General features: G+C 37.1%; 1 protein-coding gene across 1 annotated transcript in view; it reads right to left on the minus strand.

Moving 5' to 3' along the window:
• cdi (center divider) overlaps window positions 1-19,173 on the minus strand; it is a 43,597-nt gene extending 24,424 nt beyond the window's left edge. Inside the window, exons 1-2 of the mRNA XM_068295977.1 lie at window positions 18,671-19,173; window positions 11,849-12,687 (exon numbers count right to left, since the gene is read on the minus strand). Of these exons, the coding sequence (XP_068152078.1) occupies window positions 11,849-12,259 (411 nt within the window). The 5' untranslated portion in view covers window positions 12,260-12,687; window positions 18,671-19,173. The remainder of the gene's footprint in view (window positions 1-11,848; window positions 12,688-18,670) is intronic.
• Window positions 19,174-19,178: the final 5 nt, after the last annotated feature.

A 19,178-nucleotide genomic window follows, 5' to 3' on the forward strand; every position in this document is an offset into this window, starting at 1 on the left:
AAACTGACAGTATTTGGGTGCAGCCAGTCAACAAAGAAATAAACAATTTCGTAAATCAAGTCTTAGCATCGACTATGAAAACACTCTGTAGTAAACTTGATTTCTCAAAGAGATTTTCTAAAAGCCTAATTCAGTTAAGATGGGATCAGCTGTTTCAATCCTGGTCCAAATCTATACTATCCAAATCTACCACATTGTATATTGGCTATAACCAATATACCCTATCCCCGTGATGTATTTTTGGTTTACATATCCAAATGAATCAATGCAAAACTATGAAATGCATATCAAAACAACAGCGACAACAATGACATGGATGTTGACATGCGTTGCCTCTGGCCATCGCCACATAAACTACACTCTCAGTTTCAATCTTAGTTGCAGTCGCAGTCATAGTCATAATCTCAAGGCCTGGTGTCAGAATTTTGTTGAATGAATGAATTCAATGAGCGAGTGACTGAGTGAATGAATGCACTTGCTTACAATTTTGCACATTCACATCATAAACTTGTTAATTTTCACATTGTTTTTGTATACACATTTTTTGTTTTGACTGTTGGCTGAACTTCAATTCGATGCGTCGAGTTGACGAAGAAGAGTACATTGAACCTAGTCCAATAAGACAGGCAAGGAGAAGCAAATGGATAAACAGTTGGAGTAACCAGTCGTCAAATGAATTCAACAATTGCAACAAGCTGGCAACTGGATTTTGTAAGTAACTACTAACTACTTAGTTAGTTGCCCCCTCCTTCTCTGGCTCGACACAAAACATGTTGCAAATGTTTCGCTTCAAAGATGTGTTGTTTTCTTCTTTTTGTGTGATTGTTTTTTTTTTTTTTTTTTTTTTGGGTTCATCCGCTTAATGCTGGTCACGTTTTGACTGCTATAAATATCAATAGGGGCAGTTCTCAAATGCGGAAGTTAATTTTGAATGTTTGCCATGATCATGGCTGCTTTGGGCAGGCAAATCTCATTATGGCATAATCAATATGAAACATTGTCACACTTGGATCATCACCCTGTTTATTAATTTTGGCCAAAACTGGTGAGCAACAGTTGAGAGACCAAATTTGATAGTTGGGCCCACTGTGTGTTGGCCTGATGCGGTGGCCATTTGATGTCAATGGAACCTCATTCTCCTCTCGGGGCCTGCATTTGGAGTTTGATTTTTGGCTGGATTCTCATTATGCATGCATGAGTTGCTGTTACTGCTGCTGCTGCTGCTGCTAGGTCCAGAGTCTAGAGAAACTGGAGACTGGCTAGAGGAAGCGACGATTGCAGCTTGCCGCAGCAGCTTGTCATTGTTTATCTGCGGCAGTAGCAACAACAAACGATAGTTGCTTCTTGGTGCTTGGAGCTCCGCTCTCTGTTTCTGTATGCTTCCGCTGGTTGCCATTTTTCTTTTCGCTGGCCCAAATGCTGCGGCAGCTTATCTGTTTTGTGGCACGACTACCACTACTTGCGTTTTGCGATTGGGTTCTATGTCATGCCATTTGTTGCTTCTATTAAGGGTCGACCATCTGAAAAGGAAGCCATAGAAGGCGCAACACTCACTTACTTGGTGGTGGTGGTGGCTGCTGCTGGTGCTGCTAATTAAAAGCAACTGCCAGAAACTGAAAACAATGTAGATAAAGATACGGGCAGACGAACAGACAGACAACCCAGCAGGCCAGTGAATAGTTAGAGTAAGCGATATCTGCAAGAAAAGGGAATGGAATGGAGCGCGCATCGAGAAGACAGAAACCATCTTGGGTGTCCTGGTTGCAGCTCTGACAATTGAGTTGACCTCTATTATTCTGACTATCAAGCCATTTGCCGGAAATTTAAATTTAATTAGAGCACTGCAAAACCGACAACTCTGAGATAAAACAAACTGCGTAACTCTAAACGGAAAAGAAAAGATTTGCCTATTGCCCCTGAAAAAAAAAAAACTATTCATAAAAACAAAGCAAAGATCCAAAATGCAACTATGATTTACTATTAAACATCATTCATGATAGTAAATATAAGTGTAAAATTGTAGGTAAATAATGTATAAAAGTTTACGAAATTCATGTAACAGGCTTTTAGGGTCCTCTGCTCTGATAACAATTTTCTATTCCCTGTAATCTGTTTGGAGTCTTCTATTACTATACTTAAAACTGCTATCCTTTCCTATTTATAGATAGCTATATTTTTGTTTGGCTGTGTTTTCTATTGTGTATTTGTCCACGCGATTCGTGCCGTGCGTTATACGGCTGCACCCCTTGGTCGGTCGGGTGGGAGGCGGGCAACTTTTGCTTGGATTTGCGCGTAACAGGCTTTGTCCTGGTGTCGTAGGGGCCACTTGAACGTACTGCGCATAGTATCGTCAACGTCCGCTATAGGCCAAAAGAGGCGTTTCGTATCACCGTTTGATTAGAATAATTGTGAATGTCTTCTTGGCTTCTTTTTGCTAAATATCAAAAAGGACCTTCAAACTAATGATAACCTTCCCATGCGAATTGCATTCGTTAATCAATGATTAACTCAATGATTTTATGACCAGCTGTATTTTTTAATGGGACATTACATTTAATGCCTTTTAGACTCTAAATTGTTTTCGTAATAAACAATTACACATAATCCAGGTTTTATCTTATGTGCTTTGAGTGCAATATCTGTTTTGCTTGTGATTATTTAAGTGAATTCCCTTCTGAGTAATAGCAAAAAATTAATATTTAATGAATGAGCAAATGTTTAGACCACGGAGAGATAAGAAATTATCCACGAAAACTTATTATCCACAATCTAAATATGGTCATAATCTAAATATGAACAAATTTGCGGCTATCAATCACATTAGTCGACCAGGAGATAGCTTCTTCTGCGTCTTCGAATCCCTTTTCCTTTATATACACACAAACAGAGACAGGCCAAACTAAATCACAAATTTCACGCTGCCCAAGCCATTGCAACAAAGTTGCAGCAACATTGTAGTCTTCGAGTTACAGCCATGTTGTTGCCAATGAAGTTGACTAGGAGGCGGGAAAAACAAAACAGACTTTTCTGGAACTACATCTTGGTGTGTATACTTATAAATCCTTGTTTGTATGTGTGAAAAATGTATATCCCTTCTTTTGGTTGACCAACTTTAAAGGCAACCACGAGATGGCTGAAAAGCGAAACTAAATCGTGATTTATAATGATTATATTTGAATTGTTTCTATCCAAACTAACGAATGCTTTTTTTGTTTTTGGTTTATCTCATTGCAAATAAATAAAAATCAAAATTGGGACTCTGACTGTTTGGTTAGTTGCTTGGACGGTTGGTTATTTTGCTGGCTGCTTAGCTCTGACCATGACCATCATGGTCATGCAGCTGCTGCAAGATCATGCAACTATTGTTGCTCCCTTCAGCAAACATGCATTCAGGTTTATAGGGCGAAAGTTTAATTCATTTGCAAGTTTGAGCGAAAGTTAGTTACATACATAGTTAGTTTATGCAAATAATAGATGCATCTTGTGAGGCATCATGTCAGGCCTCATAAAGCAGCCACAGCAAACAACATTAATTAATTTCAATTAACCAAAGTTCAGGTTACAATTTAACTAATTCTTCATCTCCTTGCCACGTTTCAAAATGCAATTTCACTTTTTAATTAAGGACATGCCCACAACAACCCCCCCACCCAGTTTCGCACAGACAATGAACTATGCTAAATTGAATGGAAGGAAGCAATTTTTAATTAAATATAGTAGTCGTAGATTAAGGGTGGACAAGTTGAAGGCTCATGTGGACTGCAGTTTGCAAGAAAGCAAAATGGCAAAGGCAACAGTTCTCCCTTGGATTGGGTAAAAGGAGGACAACCAGAAGGAAACCGAGGGAAGCGGACGGGAAACCTTAAGCAACGCTAAAATGAGGGCGGAGTCGGGCATAACATAAAGACAATAAATGCGAGTCGAAGCCAAGTTTTTTCAACATTTTCAGTTTTGGGTTTGGCCTCTTCAGTTCTGTTTTGTTCTGTTTGGGCACCACTCCTCTCTCTGCTCTGTCTCTTCCTCCATCTCTAGTGTTTAATAGTTTTGCTCTTGGCATTGAAAAATTTATCATGCCGTGCCTGAAACTTGAAAATGTAGTGGACATGCTCCATTGGACTGAGTCGCGCTCCATCTATTTATCTGAATCTGAGTGGGGCTGGACTAAAACTTTTTCAAATGCATAAACTCAAAGACTAAATGCGGAATATTTGGAAAATATTCATCGTTGGTTTGCCTAGCACTTGCTTACTTGCTGGGTTCATTTAAATTAAATAAGTAAATTGATTAACTTTTGAGGTGACTCTCGCATTTTCATGCCTTCCTCCTTCTGGCTAGCGAAGCTCGCTTGTCATTATTGACACGCAAACTGCAAAAGTTAATTTAAGTAGTTTTCGTTTAAGAGCAACGACAACGACGATGTAAAAGATATCCTGAGGTCAGATTTACAAAGTCACTTTACTAATGAGTTGCAACAAAACATTAACAGAGTAATCATAGATCAAAAAGTGGCAGCCGGTCACATACTACAGAATTGTGGATCATCAAGTCATGAATCATTGATGGATTTTTCTATTGCCGACGACCTTTATTCGACGGGGATTATGATGTGGGTACACAACAGGTTGACTTAATTTCAATACGCACGCCTCGTGAATAAATATCAATGTGGGCGGGAGTTGCCCCTACAACAAACATTTCAACAATTCGTAAATATATTGCGCAAATGTGACAAGATAAACATTTTGTTAAACATGTAAACGCCTCGACCGACTGAAGAAGAGAAGGTGGCCCCAAAAACAAAAGGCAAAACGATGAAAAATGATGGCAAGGTCAGGCTAGCTGCTTGTCTTACCTCTTATTGTGAGATCTATTGTACATAAATGCAAACATACAATATAGACATGCATAGATATACATATGTACATATATAAGTATACACATAAGTATATACTTTAAAAATCAAACAAAATAATGCAGTCGTTGCAAAGGAAATGACCAGAAAAAAGAGAAACACACACCACGACACACGACGACGGCGCGTTGAAAGATCTTGCGAAATAGGAAATATATGTCGCGACAACAATAGCAACAACATCAAGAAAATCCCAAAAAAAAAAAAAAAATAAAGCAGCGTCAAGCAGCGTGAAATGAAACATAAATAAAAAAGCAAGTAGAAGAGAGGCAAGAAACGGACGAAGAGCCGTCGCCAAGATGAGCAAATCATACAAATAAATTAAGCAGCGGATGCAGGTCTACAAAGTTCTACACTGAGCCAAAAACAGTGAAAAACCCAATGCAGTGTTTTTGAAAAGTTTCAAAACGTTGGATCCTGGTTCTAAGTGGATCCGAATGTCGCACAAACAAGAATAATATTCGTATCTCGGAGTCGAGATACTTCTGAAAATACATTTAAAATAAACAGTTAACAGACAACTTGTAAACCCTTTTTTGTGTTGACCTCAAACAGGCTTAAATAAAAAGTTGGACATTTGATAACTAGAAACTGTAATAACATGTGAAGATGAGTTAGGACATAGGACTTCTTCTTCATTTAATACCTTAATAGTTAGTACGAGTAGATTTGATAACCGGTTTAGTGAGGACCCCTGTGGTAGTCATTTCTTCTTTTCCTCCATTAAATAGAACTTGCTGGAATTGGTTTTGCAGTGTATTATATGCTGTATATGTATGCATATTTATGACAGTTTGAGTCATATGCATAAACCAAAATCAACTCGAAATATTTGGCACAGATTCAACATGAACACAACAAAACCCCAAAACAGAACACACTTATACACACGCACACACATACAAAAAAGAGGCAAATGCTTGAAAATTTGTTGGGACACGCGACGCGTGAGTCTAGTAGGGGGCGAGCAATAATGACTAATTGCAGTGCAATGTGTATCCGAATACGAAATACCCTGCAAATATACACAAACTAAAAGTAGATCTGCATTTAACTCCCAAGTTAGTCATTGTCAATCTGATCCCTATTAATTTTTAATAGGTTAACTTGAATTCCGATCGTTATCACCTCACTTTACACAACTTACAGGGTATAGGAATATAAAAATAGCCACAAACACAAATTATGGTCAAAGAGATGGGTGGGTGGGTGTTGGGAGTGGACTCGGCTCAGGCAAGAATGTGGCCCGAGTTGGGGTAGTGAAAAGATAGGAGCCAAAGTGCAAGGACGCTGCAGATAGACCCACTACAGATGGTCCCCTTGCATTCTGTTTCTCTCTCTCTCTGCTAGATGTTGCTGCTTCTCCACTTGCAGCCACAAAAGGTGAATGAATTCAAAAATATTTCTGCACGCAACTTATGTGCATAATTGCACGTTGCACGCTCCACGTTGTGGATGCAGATGCTCTGTGCTCTGATCTAGTCTTCTGCTGTAGTCTTTCGCTGTGGGCTGTGCGACGGATCTAGGCAGCAGCAGCGTTTGTGGCTTAGCCCACAACAATCATGTGAGACCAGAAGAAAGATATTTTGCTTATTCGAACTCAAGTTTAGATGATTTGATGGTAAATTTCATAGAGCAAACGTGAATCAGTTTTCTAAAGCAACAAACTAAATCTCGCCACATCGATGCCCGACATCTGAATCTCGCAGTCCGTTCATTCGAGTAGGGGGCTCTAAAAATGTCGCATGTAATATGAAAATCATCATCACTCGTCAACATCATCATCACAGCGCCTCGACAAATATGCAGCAGCTCGTTAGATGACGACAACAACAACAACAACAGCAACGCGCATTAGGTACGAAACATTTCAGCTCAGTTTTTTTTGTCTTGTCTTTCTTTTTTTAGCCTGTAATATGTGGGTCTGACATACCTTTGGCTGGCATCTTATTAGAATTTATGATTTGGCGTCTTTTGTGTTTCTGCTTTGGCTTCGGCTTTGGCTTTAGCGGCGCCAATTTGCTGCTGCGGCTGCCCAGCTGGCATTTTCTTTAAGTTTATTATTTATCATGCACTTTATGGTTCGTATGTATATATGTAAGTCGGTACATATATATGTCTTCATAGTGTAGGTATGTATATATTTGCATTTATAATTTCGAAAATGGTTTATGGCTCAGAGCGTGCAAAATACTTTGCGCAAGACTGAAAAAATTTTCCTAACGATTTCATGCCCATGACTCATCAGCCCTACCCCAACCGCCCCGCCCCTTCAAATAGCCAGAAGCAGCAGCCTCACAACTGCAAAATTTTACAAATAAATACTTAAAAACTGTTTCAACTTTGTTTTCGATATACCAAAAAGAATGTTAGTTTAAACAGTTCTTAAGAAGGGAAAATCAAATTTCAGTTTTTTAAAAGTTGTGATCATAAATTTTAATATGTTATGCTCACGTGACCCATGTCGGCCAACGAATCGCTGTCTGACAAAATCAATTAACACCTTAATTAACGTGAGTTAAACATGCTAAATTCGGAATATTTGATTGAATAACTTGTTCTCAGCGCCATTACCAAAAACAAACTGAACCAGCAGCGCATATCTCACATACATACATAAATCAAAGTGTAAAGTGAAGCTTTGTGGGCGAAAATCAATATGGTAAAGTGGCTACCAAATTCACTCAATTAGCCGGCCAACAACTGGGCCAAAATAGGCTAACAGTGCGAATAAGGGGGAAATAAATAAGAGAAAGACATAGAGACCTTAAATGTTTGCATATTTTAGCTAAACGGTAAATAGTTGAAGCAATTACATAACTTTGCTTACGTTTTTTTCAGTTTGGTTTTTGTTTAAACTAAATTTGTAACAAAAAACAAAACGGTTTGCATTTTTTACGTCTGATTAATGCGTTGAGCGCTTTTACTTTTTATTTTTAAAAAATGTATACCTTTGCAGAAAGAGTCCATTGATTTGGACAGAAAAAGAAAATAAACATAAAGGCGGCATGGGGCTTACTTTCGGCCGTGCCGTAGTTTGTATACCCTAGCAAGCACCCTATTACTCTTTTCCGTCAAGTGAAACACATTTTCATGTAAAAACTTTTGCCAGAGAACATAGTTTATACAAGATGAAAAAACAACTTTCCGACCGAGCTTGTTTTTGGTCCTATCATTTCTATGGGAGCTGTACGATATTTATGGTCTCCTGATCTACATACAAAATTGCAGCAAAATTGAAGCCTTATTGGTCTAGGAGTTTGCGGCGACCTAAACGGACGGCTGGGAGGACCCCTTTTGCGAGGGTATAAAAATCTGTCATAATTCTCTATCACGAAATTTTAATATTACATGAAAGTGAAAACCCTTCCGAACTAGTAAAATGTGTAACTATCGCAGGTGTTCGTATGGAGAATTCTATAGTGGACATAAAGAAGTCAAAGAATAACATTACACACATATTTAACTGCACACTTTTAGAGAAATTGAAGAACAGACCAGTAAAAGCAAGTGTTTTTAGTTTTAAGTATATAATCTCAAGAAAGAGAGTATCTAATTGTCGGTTAAATCATATTTTTGCTCGCTTTTTGTTATGGCTCCAAAGACAACAATGCGCATTGTCATTGTTTGGCAAATGTGAATTTGTTTCGCATTAATTGTATTAAGTCTGAAGCTTTGATTATGGACTCTGGGTTAGCAGCAGCAAAACTAATTAAGACGAATTGATCAGTTTATTATTGCAATATGTATGTTGAATATCGATCCCTTCTTTATGCTTGTTGTTCAGTGTAAACATTTGCATACCCATTAAAAGTAACTGTATGCTCTCTTGTCAGTCCGACAGCCAAACAAAAACGAATCGGCAACAAACAACAAGCGAAAGATACAAATAAACGAAGAAAAAAATAGTTTAGTGACCAAGCGGAAGATAAACCGACGATGGAACGAACAAACGAACCACTCCCGGACCAAGAAGCAAGATCCAAGATGCCCACTGCTGCTGCAGCCGTTGCAGTTGCAATTTCTAAATGCCGCTGCGCACCAATTCACCGAAAGACGGACGAGAATGCAACTTTGCATAATTTATGGCAATCCATTTCGCGTGAACATCATCAGCACGGGCCGGGCCAACTAGACAAAAAAATGAAACGAAACGAAAAAGAAAAAAATAGAAACTCAAGCTGCAACTAACTGCAACTCAGGCTCGAACAGCCACAGACAATCTCAAAAGCTACATCGACTGGTATCAACTTATTTAGTTCTGCTCAAGTGTTTACTTTCATCAATTGCCACAGTTAATGTTAGTCGTTGGCGTTGGCATTGGCATTGGCATTGGCCAATTGAAATGAAACCAAGAAATCATTGCAAGCGCACATCCAGGATACAAAGACAAACATTGACATTCACTTTTTGACTTTGTCTAACATTTAGTGTGTACTTTTCGGTTTGTGTTCATTCTTTCTCTACCTCCTATTACAAATAAATAAAGATTCACCCACAATCAGCTAACACTGAACATTGGCCTTTACTTTCGTAACCAACTTGAACAATATAGTTACTAGTCAAGTTGATCAATAATATCTCTTGCGAACAGTCGTATCAACACACTTGCAAATCGAAAACTAAACAATTATTGGTAAAGATACAAAACAGATAATCGCGACTCAGGTACATTACGTTAGCAAGAATCTATTCCTTGTATTAAGAGTTAATCGACCCATACAATTTTTAATTTATTTATTACAATTGGCGAATGGTAAATTTTGGCTTCTTTGCTCTCTTTTTAACTACTGCTGGCAGGTGTTCACAGAAAGAAAGGCGACTCTCTGTGCATTACATGCCAAGCACTCATTCTTCTGCTTGAGTGCCAACAAGTCGACTCACATCATGGCTTTATACATTCACCGTTCTTTTGGCCTACATTTGGTCTTAAATCGAATCAAAAAAGAGCCGAATGCCATTGCAAACATTTCCTGATTGATGACTTAAGGAATTGGATGTCTGGCTGCTGTAACTTTATGTTTTCCTAATATATTTTTATTAAAAACTAACTCATATATTTCAAATGAATTTTCGCTTCATTTCCGTTCAAAACGTTCAATGATTAACCTGCTTGAACGCATCCGCCACAACAATTTCTTGATGTTTTCTTTTGGGGGATGACTTTTTATTTCGAAACATCTTTCTAAATGAAGGGGAACAAACGATTGAAGAATGAGGGCAGACAAAAGCGTGTCGAGAAAATCCGTGCACTTGACGAAATCAGATTTAAATTTAAATTTATTGGCAATTCAATTACACAAATAACTTCACAATTCTATTCGATTGCTGGTGTTAAGAGAGAGAGCAATGCGGAAGTCGAGTCAAGCCGAATCGAAACGATTCAAATCGAACGCACTTAACACGCAAGTCAACAAACTGGAATAAGAGAAAGACAAACGGATGGGGAAGAAGGAGCAAGAAACTGAAGCATTTCTGCATTCTGTGGCAGCTAAGCAAATCAGCAGGTAGTCCCGTCCCATCACAGTAGAATTCCCAATAACCCACTCCCACACCAGTCATTCACCTAGACGCTGTTTAAAGTATCTAAGAGATACGCATAACATGCATTCGGTCATTAGAATCTAGTGGAGGATCCCTTCACATAATTGATGTCGCTTTTACACGAACTTAGTTTCCACTTCCATTTCCATAATGTTGCACTGTTTTTTGTAGCTAACTTTCATTCATGCAACTAAAAAAAAGTAATTGCATTTCTCTATGTGAGTGAAACATATAGGTAGAGGACAGGAGGGTGAGTCGTTTATGGTGAGTGTCATTGTCATCGGTCGATTGAGCGTAGCAACAAAGAAATATATGTATAAATAAAAATAAAAAGAAATTAATAACAAATAACCAAATATAATACCCATGAATATAATGCTAAACAAACTAAAGGCATATGAAAATGAAAGTAAAACTGTGTTACTTCTCTCTCCCTCTACTTCTCTCTATCTCTCTCTTTCTCTTGTGTCTTTTCTTTTATGCTTTGGAGTGAAAAGCCCTCAATGAGGCATATGTGAAATATTTCTTTAAATAACTGAGAAAGTTCATAACATAATTCAACAACCATTCACTGATGTTAGGGGCATTCAATTCAATAAATGCGAAAAATATAAACGTAATCACAAATTAAATTTAACTTTTAAACAATGAATGAAATTTGATTTTAAAATTTGTCCAGGTGCTTTGGAAAGAAAACTATAAAGAAAAAGACTTAAATTTCGAAAAAAATATATTATTATTATTATTCAATATTAACTAATTATTTTCTTTCTTCTATTTGACAACCGACTCACTTAACTAAACTTTTTATATCAACTTGCTGAGACGGAAATAGATAAGGTAGCAACTTTTAAGGGTATTACCAAAATTGTTGTTTTGGTTTATTTGCACAAAATTCTACCCTGTGCACGTTTTCAAATGGTTTACGAATATTTACTTGATAATAAATGAAAATGGTAAACGCCCTTAAGGAGCAAGTCTCAAATAAAAGTGTCCCCAGGATTATTTCATTATTTGATTTTACCAAAAACTTGTCTGACGCTGATCGTAATATCATTCAATTGACTGAATTGCTAAAGATTGGATATTCAAACACTTTCATGGGTCAAAGTGGAAAAACCCAAAATACCTCAATTTCAAGTTATTCGCTGTTGGTATTTACCCACAGTTTCACTGCAAGTTTCAAATGCAAGATACAACAAAACCCTTAGACAATGTTCATTGTTGTCGGTAATTACGAAAAACTTGTAAAGTTTAAAAATTAAAATTAAAATTGTGTAAATAATCGTATTGTTACTGCTGCGGCAAATACGAAAACGAAAGTGGCATTCAATTAATGAAGCTCCATTGTGGGAGAAATGAAAATGAGTATAGCTAAACTAGTGCACTTACCTTGTAAACTTCCGAGAAAAATCCAGAGCCAATTTTCTCCTTGACAAAGTCATCTACGGAATATAGAGCTGAAACGGCGGTACGAAGAGCCCGGCACGAGCTGCCAGTGACCAATCGATCCGACGATATGGTACGGGTAACCGGCGGCGGGGGCGGCAATGATGATTCCGCACCACTGTCAACCGGGCCGTTAGCCCCATTAATGGTAGGATTTGGATAGGCAGCGACGGCGGTGGAGCCCTTATATGCTTGCCCAGGATTTGGCCATGTAAACGGCAAACTACCAGAGGAGTCCACTTGATCCATGTTGGCGGGGTGACTGTTGCAGTCGCTGCTTGATATATTGTTGGAGGCGTGAAGGATCGTCGTCTTTGTCGGGGGACCGGGTCCACTATGTTCATTCAGGCTCATTATCACCTTGGCCGTATGGTTGTGTGCCTGACGGGCTTAACGCGACAACACCAAAAACAGGGCTAAGGAGAATCCAGAACAAGGACGATTTAATTTACTCTTTTTTATTGGTATTGTTATTTAAATTCTCCGCACGCGACACTGGACACTAGACTACAACGAACGCATTGAAATGGTGGTGGGTGAGGGTGGTAAGGTATTGGACAACTCGTAAGATTTGGAGGTGGAAAAATGTACAAAAAAAAAGGTTTAAAAAATATCCGATATATAAAATTTTTAATATGACAATTTTCTCTGTTTGCTCTGATATAACAACAACAATACTATGTATGGATGTATATAAAACAATTTGTGATATCTATTTTGAATTTATTGGCACAGACTCTCGTATTTGGAAGCTGTTGTTGCTTATATGATGCACTGGAAGTCTGTAAAGAAAACAAAACAAACAATAAATACAGTTATCAACCATTGAGAACGCTAATGAAATGTAAATAAAGGTAAATCTTGTGACGTGGCGCGTGATCAAGTTTGCATACCCTCAACCGCTTAATAGACTAAAAATTAGGTGCATTTCCGGCAGTGAATTTATTTAAGTTCGCATGAAAGGGTCATACCAAAAAAAAAACGGTGAGTTTTCCATAAAATGATTTTATACAAACGCTTTTCTCCGTTAAAATTAGCCTAATACCTTGTTGTTGTTGCGAATCCAAACCACTACGGCTCTACTCCTGTTCGAATAAGTTTAAGGATCACAATTCGAGCAGATTTCGAGGGTATTTGCAAATCGGCGAGTTTTTTGCTGCAGAGTGTTGACGTTTCACATTTGAAATAAATTCAGAACAACAAGTATCCCCCTTTTCTCTCCCGAATAACCCGCTTCTACACACAGCCTATGCTAATAAATATTCAGGGTCAAAGTCAAACTGTACCTTTTCGTCGATGGGCATAGTAATTTTTTGGCTATGTATGCACACAAATACATACAAACACACTCATTTAGACGAGTCGCCTATGCCTGTTATCAACATCAAGGTTTTGCTTTGATAACAAGTGCTTGATAGCGGAGGAAAACTCGGACGATAAACAAACAATCAATTTGCTTACTTCTTGGTTTTGTTTTTTTGCTGTTTTTGAAACAAACTATACAATTTAGCAAGCAATTTTGTTATCTTTTTCTGTTGGATTTAGAGTCAAACGAGTTGTAATTTTTATCATCATTCACCTTGAGCTTGACAAATGGAAGACGAACACAAAAATTAAACGATTCGGGCCAACATGAGTAGGGACTTATTTATGTATAATATATACATTTTGTTTTGCAACATGACGCTTAAGAATCTATATGATAAGCCTTATAAAGTGTGTGTGCTAATATCACTTCAAGCGAACCAACTTAACTACATAGTTGGTGTGATAAGCCAGAGAACCGCACTTTTTTCCAATGATATAACAAATTATTTTTTGCTCCAACAGGCAATACGTTGGCATTTTGATTTGCACCTTTTTTTATGGGCGCCGTAACCCGGCCATACCTACGTACATACACATATGTGTGTATATAGAGTAGGTACACATACATATATTCATTTTTGGCGATAAGATTGCGACAAATCGGCCCAGAAATAGCTACACGATAGCAAAAGTGATTCTCTCTCTTTCTCTTTCTCTCTCTGTCTCTCACTCCACTTTTAGCAGCTTTGTAATTAAAACTATAACAAAATAATTACACAAAATTTCCAAATAATGATAATGATATGGACAAAAACAAAAAAATATAAATGGAAAAAGAAAAAGAAACAGACAAGACAACCGTGTGCCAAGCTCTCACATTTTTATAATGAGAAAGGGGAAGAAAAATCAGGTCGAATTTTATATTTCGCTATTTAAATTCTAATATTAAGAGAAGTATTACCATCCAAATATAAGTACATATGTACTACTACATTGACCAATATTTTTAATTTGTCGAATTTTCTAGAGTATTTTAAACTGAGTCAAACTAATGAGACTCGCTCCTCTTGGTCGGTTTTCATTCAGTTTTCGCAAAATCTGTCCAAACACACCGCAAATAGCAAAAGAGGCAAAGCTTCAGCGGCAGACCCATAATTAGGGTCAATTGCGGCTAACCGCCGCCAATCGACGACGATGACAACAACGAAAGGTGCTGCAGTTGCCACTGCCACACATCATTAGGAGCCATTACGCACAAAGAAAGTGAGTGAGACACGATGAAGTGCAAAAATACTTATGTACCTACAAATATTGTCCACACACAGTGATTCAACGCACTTTTTGGTTTCCAGTTTTTTCAGTTGGCAGATCAAAGCAATCAGAAGCCATGAATGAGTTTTAGGTTGTTTTTCATTATTCATATGAAGAAACTTTTTTTTTTTCAATTGCGACATTTATACATATTTGTTGACTCCGAGACTATAAGCTATTAAAGGAATGGTAAAAGTGGGCAGAAACCTTGGACTTGCTAGCTTGATTAAGGAGAGATGGGAGTAAACCCAAATTTACAGCCAGTGACTATCCTTGGGAGAGTTGTTTAGTGTTGCACATCTTTAGTTCAGTCAACGCGTCTTCTAGTTTAAATTCCCGCAGTGAGATACAAATAGATTCTATTCATAATCAATTCATATTCAATATTTCGGTTTTTCATTTCATAATATAGGATAAGCCAAAAAAGGAGGCATAAACCAATCATAATGGTCAATCGGTAAGAAAAAGAAGCAGGATTTCGTATTTTTGAATGTGCTGGTTTATATTAATTTAGGATCTCATTCTGTTCCTATCAAAAAAGGATTGGACCCCTTTAAATAAAAGATTAAGGCACTCAAAGTTCAATGGGCGTTGTTCTTTGAAATGGGATATTATAGGGAAGGATTCAGATTAGCTACAGAAGTTATATATGTATTTTATTCGGTTGAGCTAATTTAAAAGGCAGTCCAAAATCTAAACTCTGGTTTTAGACTCATTTTCCTAACCATTTGGTTATAATTTTGTGGGATGAGTTATTTGACGAAAGATGGCCAAATATTGCCACGAGAAACTGTTGGCAAAAAGGCTTAGGGCGATTTTTGTGACCAATTGGTTTTTTTTTTTTTTTGTTTTTTTTTTTAAACGATCGGGGTTTTTTCCTGTCTGTCAGTGCAAATGTTTTCGCAATTAAAGGATTATTCAATCAACAGCGTAGATAGTCAAAAGACTTTTAAGTACTATACAGGACTTTTGCGCATAAGTTCGCAAATCATTTTTGGTGAAAATTAAAAAGTGATTTGCATTTCCCATTTATTGAAACATCAAGTCAATGAAAACCTGATTAATAGTCTTCTATGCAATTTGCAACCGCATTGCATCCAGTCTGTATGGATTGTCGAGCTGGTTAGTTGACTTTCAGTTTTTGTATTTTGTTTCCTAAGTGTTTTTGGGCAACACATCCCACTGAGCAGTTCATAGTGAGTAGTGAGTGACCTTTACTTTTTTTGGATTTGGTTAATGATCTTTGCTTTTCCACACGCAGACTAATAAAACGACTGTTGGATCGAACGTGTTGGGAAAATATCTCTTTGAGCCACTCCACAAAGACGTCGTACTTGTGTGAATACTCTTACAAGTCTCCCACTAACAATAATAAAAAATAGGGTATTATTGGAGTTTTAAGAAAAGTTAGGTAGTTTTTATTTTGGCCTTGTAAAGAGAACTGCATATTTTCTAATAACTGATGTACCCCTATTTGAAAGCGTATGAACATTGCCATCGGTGAACTCAAGTCAAGTGTTTCTCTCATCGCTATTGAGTTTGATATCGCATAGAAAACGGTTTAATAGATCTAACCCCATCCCCCAGTTAATAAATACTTTGCCTGGGGGCCTTGACTTAGTTTGCCGAGCGTGCCAAGCTCTTTTTTTTTTTTTTTTTTTGGTGGACCATCATCATTATCATCTTTATGGTTAGAAAAATCATTTGGTTTGCTGCTGTAAATTTCTCTACTAATGCTCCGAGCACTCTTCGTCGCTTTGCCTTAAGTATGCATTCACAAATATAATTTTATATTTTTTGAGTTTTTGATACATAAAACCATATACACAGAAACATATTTACATACATATATAGTAATTTAGCGGCCTTTTAAGTTAATAAAATGGTTTTTGATATTGCAAGTTCGACAAGTTAAACTTTCACAATATAATTCGGAAATGCTTACTAAAACATTAGTATTTGTTTTATTTAGCCTATTACAATGATCAATTACTAATTGTACTTCTATGGAATAGATAATTTTAATTTCCCTGTATATCTTAAGATCCATCTGAAAGAGATATTCATCTTCATAAATACATTTGTATAATCGTAGTATGTATTCTTTGAGTATCATCCAAATTAGAAGAGCAAAAACGTTAATGAAAAGGAAAGTTGGTCAGAACAAAAAAAAACAAAAGAAATGCCATTTCATGCCTTTCATATGGACCAAAACCACAGCCAAGACAAATTTGTCTGAACAAAGAGCAGAAATTATAAAAAAAAGAAGAACAAACACAAGAAGATAACAATGATGATGATGATTAGATGTGGGAAGTAACGACAACAAAAAAAATCTGGGATACCCAATAAGAAAGACATACACATTTAAAGAAAAAGAAAACAAAACAAGTCTAAAAAAATTATATGTGGAGAACCAGAAAAAAAAGAGATGGAGATGGGAGGCATCAAATGCATTTGAATTACAGGTTTATAAGACAAAAAAAAACAAAATTCGAACCAAATTTTTCAAACAATTTTTGAGGCTGACCTCGGATTGGAAATCAGAAAGAATAATATTTGTTCGGAATCGTATGAATGCACGATAGAAAAAAACCTAAGGTTTAGGATGATTTCTCAATATTTTACTTTCTCTTGCATAGGGTATAGAATATATGTACATACATGTAAATATGTATGTATGTAGTTGCTGCGCCATTTAGGCAACAATTTACAAATTCTTGGCAAACGTTTCACTTTCTATACACTATCACGTGGATATAAAATGTATACTAAATTACACTGAAAGTGTTTCAATAGTTAGTGAATTAACTTGCTATCTATCACTTTATTTCAAGGTAATGTTCAACGGTTAATCGATAAGCCTTAGAAAATTAGATACGATGAATACACTAAAACCAATTATAGCCGATAGAGATATGTATGTATGGATGTATGTAAGTGTGTCTATACATACATATGTACATAGGCGGCGGCGACGACGTCTCAAATGAACTTTAGACGACGATGAACCAGAAATTCGTTTATTTTCGACTTCAAGTGCAACGCGAAATTGCAGACAAAACAGACATAGAAAAGAGAATGAGAAGAGCAGGAGATAGAGGGAAACAAAAGTGCAAGTGCTGTGGCACACAAATGAAAACAAATTAGCTTAGGCACAACAGAAAGAAAAGGGAGGGTGGGACATTCTTTTGGTTAATTTCATAAACGCCGCAGCGCAGAAACCACCCTCCACTACCCACCCAACTTGGCCAGCACCAACACCACCGCCAATGAATGAATACCACAAAATCGCACTCCCAATTAGGCAGCTGCACTTTTCGGAGCACAAATCCAAGTGGAATCTAACTCCAGACATCTGTCGTGTTACAGCTTCTGACAGTGTGTTGAAATTAGTAGAAAACGCGCCATAAATAAAATTGAATGAATATTCATAAAAATAAATGATCTAATGAAATAAAAGGGCATGCAGAATTTTCTATGCGCATATGCTTGTCTGAAGCCTACAAAACAGATGATAATAACTATTAAATTTAAAAATATTTTCTTTTACTTCATTTTTAGATTTTTCCCATTTACAGTTAGCAAAATAATCAGATTCATAAAAACGGTAGGGCCTTTAGTAGGAATACAAGAAATTAAACGAAAACTCGTCCCAATGTGCAACAGTATTCGCAGAAGTCGGAGGAGTAAGATGACATATGGGAGAAAAGTGAGAGGAAGCGATATTTTCATTATCACACACCACACGCACACGCACGCATAAAGCATAATCGTAAGTTGCCAATGTATTAGTGTTATTTTTACATTTCCGCTGTTTACATTACGCGTGCGGGACATTCCGATCACAGTAAAAGTGACAAGGGAATGGAAAATGGAATGGAGACTCCCCCTAATCCAGAAAATGTCTCACCACCTTCGCAGACACCCCCCCCCCCACGATCTCGTCACTACGACAAGCAATCTCTCCGAGTCTGAGTGAGAGCAAGGGAGAGAGACAGACGACGCCAACCCACACAGACATACACACCTACATGCTTAGAAAATTGTTGTATCAAAGTGGAAGGAAACCGAAAGAAGGGCACAAAATGTTCTTATTTTCAAAATGTTTCACCAAAATTTGTCTATATGTACACATATATTTACCAATTGTTTTTTTGTTGTGTTGTTTGAAATAATCCAATTATGTTCTCATGTATTTGTCTCCCTCTCTATCTCGCTCGCTCTTTGCTAGAGCACCACTGCATTTGCATTTATTTATACACACACACTCTTGCACTTGCACTGGGAAAATATACGAAATTCCCTGCATATGAAGCTTGTAAATTTAGCATCTTATTTTATTTCTGAATCGAAATTTCACCGATAGTTGTAATCTATTATTTTGTGGTTTTTTGTTGTTGCATGGCTTTACTTCACTATTTGGCTTTTTGTTGCTGTAATGTCTGGTGTAACGCGACGCGACGCTTTAACTTTGGCTTCGCTTTAAATTTAGACTAATCGTTTAAATGGAAAACCTTGTGTACATGAGTCCATAGGAATTCTAGTACTTCTTATTTATTTATTTACTAATTAACTAAATTTTATTGTTGATTTCTTATTTTCTCTTTCCGTGTATCGCACTTTCCACGTCCGTTCGTCTCGAATACAAAAA

The sequence above is a fragment of the Drosophila tropicalis genome, unplaced genomic scaffold (assembly GCF_018151085.1).
Source record: "Drosophila tropicalis isolate 14030-0801.00 unplaced genomic scaffold, ASM1815108v1 contig_859, whole genome shotgun sequence".
Classification (NCBI taxonomy): Eukaryota; Metazoa; Arthropoda; class Insecta; order Diptera; family Drosophilidae; genus Drosophila; species Drosophila tropicalis.